The sequence below is a fragment of the Chelonia mydas genome, chromosome 3 (assembly GCF_015237465.2).
Source record: "Chelonia mydas isolate rCheMyd1 chromosome 3, rCheMyd1.pri.v2, whole genome shotgun sequence".
Lineage (NCBI taxonomy): Eukaryota > Metazoa > Chordata > Testudines > Cheloniidae > Chelonia > Chelonia mydas.
This window is the reverse complement of record NC_057851.1, coordinates 109,629,842-109,648,806: the sequence shown is the minus strand read 5'-3', so window position 1 is coordinate 109,648,806 and position 18,965 is coordinate 109,629,842. Positions and strand designations below refer to the sequence as shown.

The 18,965-nt window shown below is 43.8% G+C and overlaps 1 protein-coding gene across 13 annotated transcripts in view; it reads right to left on the bottom strand.

Moving 5' to 3' along the window:
- The window catches only part of TAB2 (TGF-beta activated kinase 1 (MAP3K7) binding protein 2), a 147,012-nt gene that overhangs the window by 21,907 nt on the left and 106,140 nt on the right, over window positions 1–18,965 (bottom strand). For 11 of the 13 annotated variants that reach the window (XM_043543119.1, XM_037894948.2, XM_043543121.1 and 8 more), the window contains one exon: window positions 9,405–10,917. In XM_043543119.1, coding sequence (XP_043399054.1) covers window positions 9,405–10,917 — 1,513 coding nt within the window. Of the gene's footprint in view, window positions 1–9,404; window positions 10,918–11,100; window positions 11,312–12,667; window positions 12,726–18,965 lie in introns of all 13 variants that reach the window. The other 2 variants (XM_043543122.1, XM_043543123.1) reach the window with 2 other exon arrangements.

The following is an 18,965-nucleotide window of genomic DNA, read 5'->3' as shown; positions in this document are numbered from 1 at the left end:
TCACTATAGTATCTGACAACCATTAATTAATTTTCCTTCATAATACCCCGTAAGATAATGTATTAGAACTGCCATTGCATAGATAGGCAATCAATGCACACAGATTGTCAGAAGCGTACACTATTCCACTGTGTCCAACTTGAGATGTCTATGGCCTAATTTTTCAGAGAATTTAACATTTTTTAGCACTGCATGTGTTCAGAGCACAACTCGTATTGACTTCAGTTGTAGATGTGAGCGCTCAGCACATCCGCAAATCAAACCACAAGGTCTCAAGTTGGACGTTCAGAAAATGATGAGCACACAATTAGTGATCACCTCTGAAAAGTTTCATTTAGGTGACTTTCCCAATATTCCATAGGAAATTGGTGGTAAAGATAGGGATAGAATCCAGTTCTCCAGGGTAGCATGCCTTAAACCATAAGACTACCCTTTTTCTGCCTGCAGCCTCCTGCCTCATTCACTACACATCATCCATCTTTGGCAACAAATGAGACAAAGAGGACTTACAGACAACAGCTTCATTTACTACACAACCCTGATTCATTCTCAGAGCACGCTCCATCCTGTGCCCCAAATGACCTGGGATCCTGTGGAAGAAATAGTAGGTGATCATGTAATTTAAAGACTATCATAACGCAAGAGCACACGGAGTCCAAATTAAGACTGCACAGGCAACCTTTATTGTGTCATTTCCTAACTTCTGAATTCTTCATTTAGCAACCAAACATGTTAATGACCCTTTTTGTGTGTAATTTCAGAGGTTTCTAAAAAAGGAATCTGAAAAAAATTCCTTTATGTGGAACCATATTGACTTTCCCATGGATCATCAGTAGAGTTGAGAACCCTTATAACCACAGCACAGACCTTTAACGTTGAGCGTAGGGAAGTAACTGACAGCAATAGTAGGTTGACGACCTCTGTGTAGATGAATCACTAGAAGCAGATAAGGCACACACTTTGCAAGTGGGTAGCAGACATTTGCTGCCATTAGAGGAATGGTGAATCTCAGAAATCCTGCATTCTGTTCCAGGTTCAGACCATCATGCCTGTCCTCCAACAAGCCCGACCCCTTCTGCCCTCCAGCCCATCCTCATCCCAGTCCACCAGCTGCCTCAGCAACTTGACCTAGTTCCCCATAACCTCAGTGTCTTGCCACAGTCCACCCACAAGTGCCACGGCCCTTTGTTCCAGTCCTCACTCTTGCCACTCCTCAGGCCCAGCTACTCATCCCTCTGCATTCCAATCAGTCAGCTCCCTCCTCCTCCGGCTGGGGCACCTGCAGGGGGAGCACTGAGAACACAGGACAGCCTCCCTGTTCCCAGCAACACAACAGTCCCTGGCTACCGGGAAGAGCAATTGCAGGAAGAGTCCTACTCAGATTCTGTAGCCCAGGACTGGATTGTGCAAGTGCAGACCATCTTCAGAGAATTTAGCTGCAAAGTTCTAACAAGTCTCTACTGATAATATAACTGCTGAAGTTTTCAGAAGCTCATAAGCACAGCTAAATTTTCACAGGGACAGTAAAAGGTACATCCCTGACACCATGCCAAACTTCCTGTCAAATTTCAAGTCCTGGGGCCAATGCACGGAGGTGCTAGAGCTTCTCAGTAGAACTGCTGTAGGAATTTTTTTTTTAAATATGGGCAAAACTGTTTTCCCCAAACCATATTCTGAGACGCAACTGAACCATTTTGAGTGAAGTTTCCCCAAAAATATTCAACCTGAGGCAGATACCTACCATGGAACATGTCAGCCGAAATGAATAAAGTTTGGCAAAATTATAACCAAGTGAAAAAAAACCAGTTACTAACCTTTCGTAACTGTTATTCTTCAAGATGTGTTGCTCATGCCCATTCCATGTTAGATGTATGTGTGCTGCGAGGACCACTGCCAGAGATTTTTCCCTCAGTGGTATCTGTCAGGCTGGCTGTAGTGCCTTCCGGAGCTGCGCGCTTATGCACTGATACAAGGAACACTGTCGGCCCCGCACCCTCTCAGTTCCATCTGGCCAGTTGACTCCGACAGAGGGGCAGGAGGGTAGGCCATGAGCAACACATCTTGCGGAACACTAGTTACGGAAGGCTAGTAACAATTTTAAATTCTTCAAGTGCTTGCTCATGTCCATTCCATGCTAGGTGATTCACAAGCAGTACCCCGGGGAGGTGGGCTCGAAGTTCATGGCCACGCTGACTGTAGCACTGCTCTGTCAAAACTGGGTCATCTCAGACCTGTTGGCTGACGGCATAGTGGGATGCGAAGATATGTACCGACAACCAGGTCACAGCTCTGCAGATGTCCTGGATTAGGACCAGCACAAGGAATACTGCTGACACTGCCTGGGCTCTTGTGGAGTGAGCAGTTAAGATGACTGGAGGTAAAGGATCATTCACCTGCTTGTAGCAAGCCCAGATGCAGGCGATTATCCAAGACGAGATAATCTGGGCTGACACAGATAGCCCTCTCATCCTTTCCGCTATTGCAACGAAGAGTTGTGTGGATTTGCAGAAGGGTTCATTCTTCTCAATATAAACGGCAAGGAGGGCACATCTAAAATCCAACGAATGAAGCCATCATTCCTCAGGGCGCTTGAGAGGTTTCAGGAAGACGACTGGTAGGAAAATGGCCTGGTTATTATGGAATTGTGACACCACCTTTGGTAGGAAGGCTGAATGGGACAAAGTTGGACCTTGTCCTTGAAGAACACTGTGTAGGGCAGTTCTGACGTAAGGGCCTTGATTTCAGAGACTCTGGCTGAGGTGATCACCACCAGGAAGGTGACTTCCAAGAGAAGTAGCAGGATGCACAATACTAATACCTCAAGTAGGGACCCACGAGCTTTGACAGAACCAGGTTTAAGTCCCCTGAGGGGAGATGGGGGCTCGCAGACCTGAGGATAATCTCTCCAGCCCCTTAAGAACACGGATCTTCCTTTCACTGGAGGGTGGAAGGCTGAGATGGCTGCTAAGTGCACTCTAAGAGATGAGAGGGCCAGGCCCTGCTGCTTCAAGTGGAGCAAATAGTCTGAGATAAACTGAAGAGAAGAAAGACATGGAGATAGAGCATGTTCGGAAGCCCAAAAAGAGAAACGCTTCCACTTGGTAGCCCTGATGGAAGGCTTTCTACTGCCTAACAAGATCTGCCAAACGTGTTCCAAGCAAGTCTGTCCTTCAAGATTCAGCCATACAGCATCCATGCAGTTAGGAGGCTCAGCTCAGGCGAAGCAATGAGCTTTGCAAGTGATCTTGTCAAATCAGTTCTGGATGGAGTGGGAGCAAGAGTGCGGTTGTCACCAAGAGATCCAGGAGCTGAACCAATGCTAGTGTGGCCAAGCCAGGGCTATCAGAATAACTCTCGCCTTGTCCCTTTTGATTTTAGGACTTTGTGAATGAAGGGGATTGGGGGAAAACTAGCAGATCTGTCCAGGGGAGCAGGAAAGCATTGGAAATGGAGCCTGGACTGTGTGCACGCAGCAAACAAAACTGATGGCATTTCCTGTTCCGCCTGGTAGTGAACAGGTCCACCTGGGGAGGCCCCCATCTTTGGTAGATGAATCTGGTGACCTCTGGATGAAAGGACCACTCGTGGTGAGAGGAAAAAACTTCTGAGATGATCCACCAATACATTCCGGGCTCCCAGGAGAAGTGACGCCTTGAGATGAATGGAGTGTTTTGCACAGAAGTCCCACAGACGGATGGCCTCCTGACACAAGGCCAAAGATCGAGCTCCTCCCTGTTTGTTGATGTAAAATATGGCTGCAGTATTGTCTGTCAGAACCTGCACCACTTTGCCTGAGATTTGGGGAACCCACACTTGGAATGCTAAGCATACAGCCCTGAGCTTCCTGACGTTTATGTGCAGAGAGAGTTCTTCTTGGGACCAGAGGCCCTGAGACCTGAGGTAGTTGAGGTGGGCTCCCCACCCTAGGTGTGACGCACCTCAGACTAAGACAATCGATGGTTGAGGGGTAACAAAGGGCATCCCCATCATTACCGATCTCGGGTCTTTCCACCAGACCAGGGAGGCGAGGACCAGAGGAGGAACTATGAGCACTGAGTCCAAGTAGTGTCTGCTCAGGGAGTAAACTGACACTAGACACATCTGGAGGGGCCTGAGGCACAGCCTTGCATGCTAAACCACATAAGTACATGTCACCATGTGCCCCAGTAGCTTGAGGCAAACCTGAGCTGTTGTGATTAGGTGGACAATGACACTGGATATCAGCTCCAACATGGTCTGGAATGGGCCTCCGGCAGGAAGGCCCTGCCCTGGATTGAGTTGAGCACTGCCCCAATAAATTCTGTTCTCTGAACTGGTACAAGAGTTGACTTCTGCTAGTTTATCAGTAGGCCCAGTGCTTGGAAGGTGACTTGGACCATGCTGATGTGTTCTGTACTTGAGCCTGTGACCGACCTTTTATCAGCCAGTCATCGAGGTACAGGTAGACTTGTTCACCTTGCCACTTGAGGAAGGCTGCTACGACCACCGTACACTTCGTGAAAACCCAAGGGGTTGCCAATAGACCAAAGGGAAGAGTGGTGAATTAGTAGTGGTGTTGACCTTCTATAAATCTGAGAAATCTTCTGTGCCATGGAAGACAGAAATGTGAAAGTATGTGTTATTTAAGTCCAGGGTGGCATACTAGTCTCCTGGATCCAGGGAAGGAATTATGGAGGCAAGGGAGACCCTGCGGAACCTCAGCTTCTTGAGATATTTGTTGAGGTGACACATGTCCAAGATGAGCCAGAGGCCCCCTTTGGTCTTTGGGATTAGGCAATATCAGGAGTAAAACACTTTCTCTCTCAAGTCTTGAAGAACCTCCTCCACAACCCTCATACGTATGAGGGATTGCATCTCCTGGACAAGGCGATGCTTGTAAGAAGGGTCCCTGAAGAGGGATGGGAATGGGGGGTGGAAGGGAGGGAGGGATAAAAACTGAATGGTATAGCCAACTGTCACTGTACTCAGGACCCAATGTTATGTATGACCATGCTGGCCTGAAGCATTACAGACAGTCCAAAAATAAAAAGGGGGGCGGATCTGAAACGGTGACTGATACAGAGCCCTTGGGCGCACATTCAACAGCCTGCTTGGCCTGTCGGAGTACCTCTGAGACCCCAACTGGGAGGCTGAAGTGGACGGGAATGGTTGGTGCCGTTTATAACCTCTCCTTTTTCTTTTGTAGGGCTCCTGTCTTGGAGCCACAGAGAACTGAGGAGGCTGCTGGGGCCTGAAGTGCTTCCTAGAAGCTGACAGAGCATAATGGCCAAAGGATCATAGTGTGGCCCTCGAGTCCTTCAGGCGGTGAAGTCACATGTCCATCAGGTCCGAGAACAGAAGAGCCTTTGAAGGGGAAGTCTTGGATAGACTGTTGGACCTCGTGAGGAAGGCCGGAGGACTGGAGCCAAGAACGCCTCATGGTGTCAACGGAGGCCGTTGTCCTGGCTGCAGAGTTGACAGCATCCAGAGATGCCTGGAGTGAGGTCCTGGCTGCCACAGTCTTACCCTCCTCCAAGACGGCGGTGAACTCCTGCCTTGAATCTTGGGGCAGGGAGTCTTTAAATTTAGCTAAGGAGTCCCACAGATTAAAATCGTATCTCCCCAGCAGAGCTTGCTGGTTGGAGACATGTAGTTGAAGATAACAGGTTTATTCAACAGTTCTTCTGAAATGGTCTAGTCTGTGTCTTTTTGCTTAGGGGTAGCGCTCGACTATCCCTTTCATTTTCTGCAGGCCACCAAAGGCATGCGAGTACAGGTATTTGAACCTGCCTGCTGACACACAATACTATTTCTCTGCCCTATTTGAAGTGGGGGGCAGAGAAGGAGTTTGCCATAGGGCCTTGACAGGTCCCATCACCGCCTCATTAATGAGCAAGGTCACCTTGGAGGGAGCTGGAGCAGCCAGGATATCACTAAGGCTGTGTGATGTCTCTTTGAGCTCCTCAATTTCCAGACCCAGGTTCGCAATGACCTGCTTAAAAAGGCCCTGATGGACTCTGAAGTTATCGTGACAAAGCAGGTTACTGAGTCCCACAACTGCCCTGTCTGGGGCGGATGAGGAGGAGGCTTGTACCGGAGGAGGGGTGTCTTCCTATTCCTCAACTATGTCCACTGGAGCCATCTCCTGGACATGGGTACCTGAGTCGGGGTCTGGTGCCAAGTGGGAAGGAGCAGTAGCCCATCTCTTGAAAACCACCAAGCAGGAGCAATAGAAGGGAGGATGCGGTACTGTGGGAAAACCCCCGGGGGTTCCAGTAAGGCCACTGCATTGGCCACTGACCCACTGTCCAGGTGTTGGCACGAGGACTGTCACTGAAGTCTGGTGGTGCATAAGCTGGGTACTGGGAGGCATTTTAGGAGGCACGTAAGGTTCCCCTTCAGACTCAGAAGAGGAGTCTTCTCTCAGAGACCTTTGTGGATCGGTACCTGCTTCTACTTCCATACCACGCTGGGGTTCCAGGGACTGGCAATGGACCGGTGATTGAGATGCCAGATCAGGGAAGGCTTGCCCCTAGAGGGTGCTGGGGGGCCCAGTGCTGGGAAGGAGCCCGACACTCCTTGTCTCCTCCTTCTTCCGGTCACCAGAGCCGATAGGTGTCCCACTGGAGTTGAAGGGACCGGCAGAGAAAGAAGGTCCCTAGCCACTTTGCCATCAACCCTAGAGGCTTTCCTTGTCAGATTGCTGGCACAGCAGTGGCTTCTGGGAGTCGGTGGAGGGACCCGCACCGGACTAATGCTCTAGGCAGAGTCGACAGTGCCATTGCGGGCCCGGGAGAGGTAGAATGGCCTGGCACAGGTCTCACTGTGCTGCCTTCTCCCCACTTGTCTCTATTCTGCACTGGCGAGTGCCCTCTGTTGGTTCGCAGCTTTTTGTGCTTCTTTTTGGCACCAGAGTGTGAATGGTGCAAGGAAATGCTCAGTGCTGGGGAAATGCTTCACACCAAAGCTGAAGTACTTGATGCCAAATTGTAGTGGTTTCGCTCATATTGGTCTGAGGGTGGCTTCCAGGAGGATAGCCTTCAGCCTAATGTCTGTCCTTTTTAGTGCAGGGTCTGAAGTCCCGACAGATCTGGGAGTTTCCTCCAAGCACTTTAAGTAGCTGGAGTGCAGGTCACGCACAGCCATAGGTTTGTCTCAAGGCTTGAAGCCCGGAGCATACCTGTCCCCTGGGGCAAAAAAGTGCCTCAACGATAGGAACTAATGATATACACTAACGCTAACTACAAAAAATTACAAACGAAGACAGAGTCCAAAAACCACTGGGAAGAAAGCAAGAAAGGTTGTTCCGGTAACCATCCCAGGCATAAGCTGAAACTGAGAGGTAGTGGGGCTGGCAGCATCCCTTGTACCAGTGCATAAGTGCGTGGCTCCAGAGTGCGTTAGAGACGGCCCGACAGATACCACTGAGGGAAAAATTTTCAGCAGTGAACATGACGGGCACACACCTAACATGGAATGGACATGAAAAGAAGAACATGGTCTTATTATGAAAAGTATCAGGCAACCTTACCGACAGATGTTGCTACCTGCACCACCTATAAGCTTAAAAATTAAGCTGTTTTGTGATATAAAAGACCCAAATTTAGGAACAACAGTTAAACTTCTAGTTGCTTGGACTGGGCAGATAAATCGTGATCATGCATCTCAACTTCTGAATGATTTATAAGTATAGCAAAAGATTAAAAAAAGCATAGCAGCTGAGTGGAAGAAAATATGTTCTGGAAATCTGGAGCATTCCTCTGAATACAGAACACTTGAGCAGCATTACACAAGAGTATAGAGGAGAACAGAAGCCCCCACTAAATAGAGGGGAAGGGACTTACCCCATAAAGTCAGTGCAGAGACAGCTCCTGTCACACAGCTTCATGCTAAGACCATAGCCCACACCATGCATTGGCCTTTTGTCTCTGAAAACTTGCATTACACATTACAATTGTGTATTACTTAATACACAATCGGGGTTCAGTGTATGTGGGAATCAGCACTTTTGGAGGATGAATTAGTTCCTATGCAATCAGCGACCCTGAAGCAGCACTGGGCACAGGGAGCTTTCCCTGGTCATGACGCATCAGCTGTTGATTGTAGGTGTAGCTAGTACCATAGTAGGAATCATTTGGTATTCAAAGCTAGGTCTGGTAGGAGCTCCATGCAGCAGAAGCCAGTACCACAAATATTGTCTCAAGAAAGTCAGAACAGCAGAAAAACTGTACCAGAAATGCAGAGCATTTGAACAGTATGATCATTATATAGATGCAAGATTTATTTTCCTCCTAATGTATGTTTAACAAAAATACTAATGGGGATGGGATTTAAACACCACAGCATTCAAGAACCCCCTAATCTAGACAACGCGTGCACAAGCTACTTCAATATTAAATTTAGCTCATAACAGTTGATCTGAACAACGTTTACAGTAATCTTGGAACAAGTCTTATGTCAATTTCTTTTAATGCTAAATTGGTTGACAATAATTGAAGGGTCTCAAGAAGTTTTGTACCCTAATAAGTATTGGAAGGCTCAATCTGCATCATTTTCAAATTATTATTGTATTACTATAATCCTACTCCTCTGCATGTTAACAAAATACACAAAATATAAACACACAAGAATAGCGGGATTAACAAGAGGAGTTCTTATCACTACACAATTCATTTGCTTTTCATGTAATCTCATCCCCTTTCGTTCACCACACTACTATTTAGGCTTTAACTTCTTTGGGATTGGATTCTTTTTCATATTTGTTTATAACATTATATAAATAATACAAGTAATATAACTTCAAACATCCTTATGGATGTCTGACATCAGAAAACAGCGAGATAAAAAATTCCCTCCTATTCAAATAGCTTCCAAAGTCTGGATTCCTCACTTTCTATATAACATTTGCAAAATGAACTATTAATAAGGAAAGCAATATTCAATGGGAACAGTGCCTATCAACTGTAATCTGGTTCAACAACCTGTCAGTATGTCTGGACATTTGATTTGTTTAAAATCAATTGAAAAATGAGAAATCTTTTTCAGAACAATCTATTAAAATGAAGTAACCACCCTTCTAGTCTGGTAAAGTAAAGAATTCTATCCCATCTGCTAACTCAGAAAAGGCTCCACAGAACAGAAAGTGATTATTAATAATTGAATACAAAACAACAGAACCTCTATTTTACCGTCAGGTAATCAGTTAAACCTGCCTTTACCATGCAAAGTTAAGGAAGGATTGAGTCAAATGTGTGTTAATTATAAATTTGTATTTCTGATTTAGAATATACTCCAGAGTGCAACAAACAGGAGTTATTTTGTCAATTCCAAAATGGCTGATTGGTGGTTCTTGTTTTGCCCTGAAACGTAACTATTGGGCCAGATAACTTGGTAAAAATCTCTGCAATTTACATTAAGAATATTACCTTGTGTGTAGGCAGCATCATCGGATCCCACACTCAATTTCCGTGCATCACTGATCCTATCCACATGTGCTAAAACAGGGTCAGTAAGATGCTGGATACCCTCTGGTTCTGCATAGTGATCAGGAAGGTTTAGAAGATTTGTAGGTTCAAAGGTTGGGGATACTACCCCTGGTGAAACTGCAGGGGGTTTATTTGGAGAAACTGTAATTTTAAAAGTATATTTTGTGTTAGGCTGCGTGACCACCACTCGAGGAGAGGTTGCAGTGGTGTTGTTGCCCACTGCTCGACTCTTGGGTGGATGGTGATGAATAAATGCAGGACCCATGCTTACTTGACCAGACATATTCCTAGAGGTGGTAGTTACACCAGGATTTGTTGATATGAAAAGTGTTGGTTGGTTCCGCACAATTTGCTCATCTCCTGTTGTGGCATTTGCTGAAATGTAGACCTTAGGTTGACTGCGTGTGATCACTTCATCAGTATTTGGTGGACTGGCAGCTATGTAAACAGTGGGTTGACTTCTACTTAATGTCTGGCTGTTGAGGGAAGAAGGATTAGTGGAAGTGCGAGGACCAGATGAACGCAGCTTTGAAGAATTGTTTCTTTGTGGTGGTTCAAGTTTGATTTCAATTTGGTTTTTGCGAGGTCCTGTTGAGATATTCTGAATGTTATATTGGCTATGGGTAGCAGACTGTGAACTACCAGATGAATGAATCATGGGTGCTTGTGGAGTAGTGGGTGAACTGATAGGCATATAGACATGAGAAGTCTGGTGGCCTTGTTGGTTTGGCTGTGATGATTGTTGTGATGAGGTATGTGGCAGAGGACTGGATGTAGGAAGAGTAGTCCAGGGACTTGGTTGTGAAGGCTGATAGACTTGCTGAGGATGCATGGGATTAAACTGAGACACCCAACCTGGATGCTGCTGTGTCTGTCGAGCTGTACCACTTGGAGTTGTAATATAAGGCCTAATATAGATAGAATTTCCCTGTGGACTATTAAGTACAGGTGGAGGTACACCATGTATGTGCAAAGACGTAGGGGTATTGCGACCAGGCTGAATATTGGGGGCTAAAGTTACCATAATGGGGTTGAACCTGGGTGTTTGCTGAGAGAGACTAGATGCTCCTTTGCTGCCTATGTGAAATCCCAGGTGTTGTCCTGGATTAGAAGTACTAACTGTATTAGCCATTCCAAAGACATTAAATCCCTGTGGAACTTGAGCTGGTGCTGTCTGTGGTTCCTGCTGAAACAGTTCACTGTTGGGCTGACTGCCTTGAAGATGTCCATCACTAATGCTGTGAGCTAAAGTCCTACTTCCATTCATTCTACTTCCTTCCCGTCCATGGTGATACACATTCTGTGACTGCAAATCCAAGTTAAGAGATGTCATGTGATTTCGTAGTCCAGGAATCCCAGAATCATCCGAAAAACCTAGGTCTCCTTCACCGTAGAGATACTTCGTGCTCTCCTGAGACAGAACTGCACAACAGGCATCCAAGTTATTATTATTCTATAAAAAAAAACAGAGTTTGAAGTTATTGATAAAATAAGGTCATATGCTTACATTGTATCATCATTAAAAAATTACTATGCAGCATCAAATGAAAAGCTTTGGGTTGTTGGCCAGCACAGCTGCTACACATGCATGAGGGGCTTGCATGTGAAGCTTACTATTATGAGAACTGTGACTCACTCCCTGGCACCAAGGGCGGAGATTTGCATTGTTGCTGCAGTAGTAACAGGGAGATCCTTGACAAGCTAATACGGTACGGTACTTCTTGGATGAATACTTTTGCTATTCTTCCCCACTTTCAGAACAATCTTCAGCATTGATCAAGACTCTGCTGAGGGGGAAACTGACAGAAGGGTTGACTTCACAGTACCTGTATATTATGGGTAAATAACTTGAAAAACAAAAACAAAATATGTTTATTTTAAATGTTTTCCAAAACATTTTAAAGATTGATTTCATAATACCATCTCCTGAATATAAAATGGCAAATTTATAAACAGAAGAAACATGCAGATTAAGGAAAGTGCAGAAGAGAACATTAAAGATACGTCAAATAAGAATTTAATTTGAACAAACAGCAGCAGCATATGAACAATCTATTTCACAAGATGAAACACTTTAAATAGAAGAAATACTGATTACAGTGGTATATTTAAATATTCATACTGTGTCTACCAAAATTCCTCTAATAGTCCACTACTTTCAAAAGCTTTAAAACAACCTTTTCTTTGGGATAAACTTAACACACAAACTTGAATCTGATGACATTTAAAAAAAATGTAAATGGTAATAATATATAAAAATAAATGAGCAAAATGTGTTTTTTGCTTACCTCGAACCGAGGTAATCAGAAACCCATAACTGACTAGTTTTTTGTTTTTTTTTTAAAAACAGTTTAAAAAACAAACTACGCACACTCTTCACTTTTTTCTCTGACTTAATTGGGGGATCTTAGAGCTTCCAACTAACCTTCTTTAAAAGAAATTAAAAAAAGATTATTGAAATTATTCAGTTTTCTGTCCTGAACCCATAATCATTCTCTTTCATCTGTTCACATTTTTATTCAATTTTCATACAGTCTATCTAAAGAAAACAAGTATACTTTAACATATTTCTTTTGTAAGTCAAGTGACTAGTATGCCATGACTTCTACCAAAACCAGTAATTATAATCAAATGTATTTTGAACAAGCAAGCTGTACAAAAAGATAAATACATGTAAATGAACTAGAAAAAAATAGAGATAAAGGAGAACAACATATGCAGCACTAGAATAATAAGAGTACTGTCCAAAAGTACAGCTCTCACTACTTCTATCGGCAAGATAAATTAACCCACGCTATATGCTTTCTATCAAATTACTTTTATTAAGTAGCAGACAGAGGGCCCAATCAGGATCAGAGCCTCTTTGTGTTAAGAACCCCACCGAATCATAGACCATTGTTACTCTGAAGAGTTTATAATCTAAGATGCAACAAAAGTAAGGGGAGGAACAGTAACAAGAAAATGTTTATACAGGCCAGATGCATACACAGCTTGATCCTTTTGAGTCTTTTAAAAAAATACATTATAAAATAAAGATAACAGGACAGGAGCCCTAGGGGCCATCTACCTAGCCATTATGGCAAAGCGCTTTGAGAGCCAATTAAAAACATTATATAAAGAGCTAAGTATATTATTAGTTGGCAATTTCTGAGAGCTATGAGGTCTGAGAGCTATGAAGGAGGACAAGTTAGTAGTATAAATACTAGCTTGGGCTGGGTGTTCCAGGGATAATGGGAGACATGGAAGAAGGCATGAAGGTGCCTGTGGGAGAAGCAGAGAAACGGGTAATGGAAGCTCGTGCTGGAGAATGGTGTTGTAGGGGGAACACTAAGATACAGAAGTGGGAAGTACCGAGGAGCTAAAACATGAGGGGTTAAAGGTGAGGACCAGAAGCTTGTACTTCATGGAGTAGAGAAGATAGAGCCAGTAAAGGCACAAAAAGGGTGACAGACAGCATGGTGGGCCAGAAAGATCTTAGCAGCAGAATTTTGAATGGTGCTAGGAAAACAGGGTGGATACTGAGAAGACCATGGAAGAAAATAATACAGAAATAACTAGCCAAGCTTGCAAGACCCATAGGCACAACTTGATATTTTTTTTGCTTGGATGTAACGCAATAACTTTTGAATGCTGAAGCCAATCAATTCCAAAATTTCAGGTACTCTCAACATCAACAGATAGAACCCTACTGATTTTTATGAAAACCAGAAAACCCAAAAGGAGGAAGTGGAGGAACATCTGTATACAAAGTCACACTTCTAACAACCTGTTTATTGTCTATAGACCAAAGAAGGGTTTGATGGCAGAAATGAACATAATACTCCTCATTTTAGCTCTGTCCACATCCAACTGAGTTTAAAATGTTGACACAATGAAAGAGAAAGACAAGAGGAAAGGAGAATAACAATGTTGGGAGGGGGACAGGAAATAGGGGCACACAGAGCCTCTGACTGGAGGAATAGGGACACATACAAACCTCTTGGCATGAAGTAATGTTGGACAGAGCCCCAGGAGGGCAGAGAGGGTAATGGAGGGCACACAGCACATATGAAAAAAAGGGGATTGTAACCACCTCCTGAAATGGGGGGGCTCATAAGCTTGTAGGGGAGAATGGAGAGATTCAAGGAATCCCTGATGTGTGCAATAAATTTGGCCGACAGAAGCAAGTGTGCAACCCCCTAGTTTAAACAGGCTTATGCTGTGTCCTATTAACCTTTCAACTAGCCCTCTACTTTCAAGGTAAAATATACAAAGAGTAGACATGTTGACAGTGAAGTGTTCTGCTTAACAACAGCTTTCTTATATTGTGCTTTTTGTGAACCAATATTAGCTACTCCACTGTAAGTTGCAACTGAGTTTTCAATATAAGCTTAATTTTCAACCCCTCTTCTAAAATCCACACCAAAAAAACAATAATTTTGACCTAAAAACTGATGGGGGGATTTGGAACAGATGTAGAATTTTTCTGCACAATTTAAAGTGATCTGGATGAGAGGATCCTGAAGTCAAGTTTTTTTTGCCATTCTGTAGGAAAACCCAAATTAGATGAAGCATAACTTAGTTTCTGGGACTTTCCAATTGAAACCTAGAAACCAGGATCAAATTTAGTTGATCAAGACTAGTTTAAAAGGTTCTCATCTTTTGATTTTGTAATGCTTCTACGGAATGTCTGCTCTGACAAGCTTAATATAAAATGACTGCTAAGATCATTTAAAAAAAAATTAATCTATAGCCCATTTCTTTACAGAGAAAATTTCCACTAGAAGGCTGGCTAGGGCCTATCTACAGATCAACCTCCTTTCCCCCAACCCTCACCTCCAAGGCTACCCCTGGCACCTGCACCCCCCTGTGCATGTGCCCCACCCTCAGAGGCTAGATCTCAGTGAATCTATATGAAGTACTGAAGAAAAAGGGAAGCAGAGAGTAAAGGTAAAAGTATGTTAGTTTATAGACAAGCCTGAATAAGTACTTGTAATTGAAGGGAAATGAAGGTTTGTTATATATACACCTAGAGAAAGATTGCTCTGTATATTCACATTTAAAAGTATTACACCGCCTAATGGTGCCTAACAGTAGAATCTCTCCAAGAAGTGTCCATTAGATCAGAGGTTCTCAAACTGGGGGGGTGAGCCTCCTTGGGGGCGCAGATGCATTCGGGAGACTGGGGGGAGCATGAGACACTTTAGCAAAAAAATCCAAAACTTATTTCACCCATTTTACCCACAGCAATGAATAACTAGCAAAGCTGATTCCTCCAGACATATCAGGTCCTCAGATGGTGCTGTGCATTTTGACAGATTTCTGTTAAGCTTGCATAGCATTATACCAAGTCGTCACCATCTGTATGTTAATCAGTTTGCTATGACATGGTGTGCACATTTAATTGTAAGCATACATCACAATCACAATTTTGCTTTTGCTCTTATTACAATGGATCATTGGGTCTATTTGACCTTATGGTTTTTAATATTTAGTGAGAGTCCCATGGTGATTTTTTTAAAAATCGGTATACGTACTTGTGCGGTGGGGGGTGTATACTACAGATGCAAAGAAGAGGGGTGCAATCAAATAAGTTTGAGAACCCCTCATTGGGCTCTGAAAAGCCTCCCTCCCCTCCATGGCTCCAAATGTTCTTTAGACACTGCTACATAAGGACGCACAGTGCCCTCTACCCCCTCAGTTCCTTCCACCACCAACACAGAAACAAAACAAAAAGGGACTGAGAAAGAAGGGAAGGTGGGTGGGAAGCGTGAACATACAGAGCCATCTCAAAGCACTCTATATGTAAGTAACCTTCATTTCTTCAAGTGGCACTGCACACTGCCATTGCAATAAGTCAGCAGATGGTGCCTAAGTGCATGCAATCAAGTCCAGAAGGATCAGTGGTCTATGCCTTGGGGCAAGTAGCCAGAGGATTCAAGTCAGTTGGGAGGAACCTCAGGGTGATTGTCATCTTTGTAAAGCATGTGGGTATGGCCTCAGTGAAAGGAAGGAGGACTGTGGGATGTGCATGATAGGGAAAAGAACTTGTGATGGACACTGCATCAGAAAGTATCTTGTGTTTGGATACCTCCTCTATAGCATTATAAGAAGCAACTTCTATTTTCAGAAGTGCAGAATAGCCTCACGAGAAGCCTCCATTTGCTGATAAAATGGGCGAGCCTGTTCCCAAACAGAGAAAGGGAAGGATCGTTGCTGATTGGTTCTTGACTCTCAACCCTCATATCAAATCTATTTAGGCCTTGATTTAAAAAAAAAGACTTCTTTTTATTCTGGCTCTGGAACGATGAAGCCTGCTGAGGCCTGTTGATGTCTTTAATTTTATGAGAAATAAGCCAAAGACTACTGTGAATAATATGGTCTCTGATAACAGAAAGGAGTAGATCTCCTGCTAGTAGAAGAAACCAAGTCCAAAGAACGGGACATCGATCTTGTCTCCTTCAACTTCTCCAGCAACTCATCTTTCTTTTCACTGAAAAGATCTCCCCTTTGAAGGGAAGGAGATCTTCCATTTGAATTCTAGTATCCAGAGCCAAAGAGGAGGAATGAAGCTATGTATTTCTCCTCAGAGTAACTGCAGAAGCCAATGCTGTAACGGAAGAGTCTGAGGCATCAAGGGAAATCCTGAGAGTGATCTTTGCCACATTTTGACCCTCCTCTAAGATTACATTTTCCCCTCTTCTTTTGTCATCTGGCAAATCATGCCCCCAAAATGCCAACTTTTCCCACAGGTGGAATAGACAGCAGGCCATAACAGCTTGGTAATTATTGTCACCCTATATTTGCCACCCTATATTTGCCACCCTAATACCAAGACATGAAGAGGAGAACATCTCCTTCCCCTTTCTATCACTGGGGTGAAATGTGTCTATCCAGACCTTGATTTGCAGCAGCCACTACCAGTGAATTAGTACAGCGTGCACATGAAAACCTTTCTGAGGGTATCTGATGCAATTTGTCTGCCTTCTTGGATATAGGTTGGCAGGAATGGACCAAACAGTCTTAGCAGGCTGGAGCGTCAAAGTTTAGTAAGGACATAATATTCTTGGGGTACCTCCAAGAGTACGAATCACCGGATGAAATGCCTCCTTCACAGGCACGGAAGACCGATTCAAAGTAGACATCATGCAATCCACTAAATCATGAAACTGCAGAGGATTCTCAGAAGTGGAAAAGTCAGTCCCACATGCTCATCTGCTGATAAACCAGAATCATAGTCTATACCACCTCCTCTTTTTGAATAGAAGCATGCTATCTTCTCATCCTCTTCCTCAGACTGATCCTTTACAGGTGAAGATGATGCCAACCTTGGAATTGGTGAAGCTTGTCTGTTTCTCAAGTCTCTTTACTTCTCACTCAAATCTGAGGAATGCTCAGAAGCCAAACAGTGCACATTAGCTACAAAAGTGAAGTCTTCTTTGGAATTTAAGATAGACCTAAAACTTGAGCAAGGGTTGAGGCTGGAGCCAAACATTTGGATGGCACAGGATCCAGATACTCAAATCTATCTTCTTGGTTCCTGAAGCTGAGACTAGAAGCAACCTTTGACTTCAGAACCATAGAAGCTCTGTCTGACATGCAGGATCTGGCACTGCTAACATCTGTCACCTTCTCTGGAACTAAGACAGCCAGTACCAATAGAGTGTCCCTTAGTTCCAACTTCAAAAGCCTAACTGCTGGAGCAGCAGGAACTATAGGTGGACCCACTGAAGGTTCCAATTTCCTGGAACCCTTAATCTGCATTGACTTCTTGGAAGAAGTGACAGAAGCTGACTGGCCAGATACAGAGGATTTAGCCTCAAGGGCCTCCTTAAGGAGAAGCATCTGCAAACTATATTCCTCTCCTTGCAAGCTCCAGCTGTTGAAGTCTGGAAGATGGAACACCAAGGAGAATGGTCATCCAACATCTGGAAGATAGCAGGGTACGAAGCCTCTTGAATCCCACTTCTTCAGTTCTGTCATAACCTGGAATTGTGCTAACTACCTACCTAACAACCTATACTTATCACTATAACAGAAAACTAACAATTAACACTAAGAATGAAGGAAAGAACTTCAGAGCTGAAAGGACTGGAGAGGTTCACTTCCATCAATGGCAAGTAGTTGGAACGAACTGAGGTGGCAGAGGGCGCTGCACTCCTTACATAGTTATGCCTTCAGAACTTTTGGAGATCCTGAGGGGAAGGGTAAAAAGGGGGGCATGAGAATGCTGTAATGGAAAATGTTTGGGGAAGGCTCTACCACTTGGCAGTACAATATCCAGAAGTGGGACTATGCAGAGTCTTCTCGAAGAAGAATGTTCTCTTTACAAGAGCAGATTAACATATTCAGGAAGTGGCAGGAGCAATAAGGAAAGGGCCAAGTCAGAGGTCTATTATGGAAAAAAAATAGGGAAACTACCTTCCAAATTTCTGTCCACTTGAGAAAAAGTATGTTAAAATAAATGTAAAATAAACATAAAAATCCAACTTATACAATAGTCATAATATTTAGACAATTCAAAACTCCACTTTACTCAAGTGTACAAGAGATAAAATTCACTGACCAGTACCATATATGGACTTGAAAGTGCTACCTTAAGACTTCTCCATCAGTCTTAACTCAGAACTTCCTGGCTTAAGTGAGACTAAGCCAATATTGAAGTAGTTGGAGCCTCACTGTTATCTTAGTCAAATCAGAGCACATTAAATTACAAAGAAAGTCACTGACCTGGTAGAATTCTATCTGTGTGTATTTATGGAGTCAGCTCAGCCACATGCCTTCCACCAGAGTCGGGGCTGCCACCATAAGGGAACTTTGAGCTCCCCTGCCCAAGTCACTATGCTACCAGAGCAGATCCAAAGAGCTCTTGCTGCTGCAGCAACAGCTGCGGAGTACTTTCTGCCTCTCTGCACTTGGAAGGAATCATAACTTCCCAGGAAATGGAGTCCACTGCAGCCCAAGCCACTGGAGGACCCTCGCACTCCCCACTGGATAGCCCCATTTATGGAACTCATAACATTAATTACTTTACATTATGTATTTAAAGCTAAATAACTCTGTCATTTAAAAACTTTAGTGAAATGCAATTGTCCATATTATGAACACATGACCTACCTTACAAAAACAAATTTTAAAAAATTGTACTCACAAAAGCAAGGCGACAAACAACAGCAATGCAGGGGTGCTATTTCTTGCACACTTCTGCCACACACTTCTGTTATGTGCCAGACCCTAATTTTCTGGTTCCGGACCCCTCCCTCAGTAGAAAAAAAATCAACCATATCAAATTTTGCCATATTTTGTGATGAGAAGGAGGCTGCCTACGGTAAGACCTATCATAAACAGACTCCAGAAGATAAAGATATAATGCACGTGACTAAGCAAATGCATCACCTCACTCCAGTATGCCATTTTTAATGTTAAAAGAACTTAATAGCATTTGAAATAAAAAAATTAGTACTTTGCAGACGCAGTCTGAAGCACAAGCATGGTGCCATGCAATTTGAAAAGCAGATATAG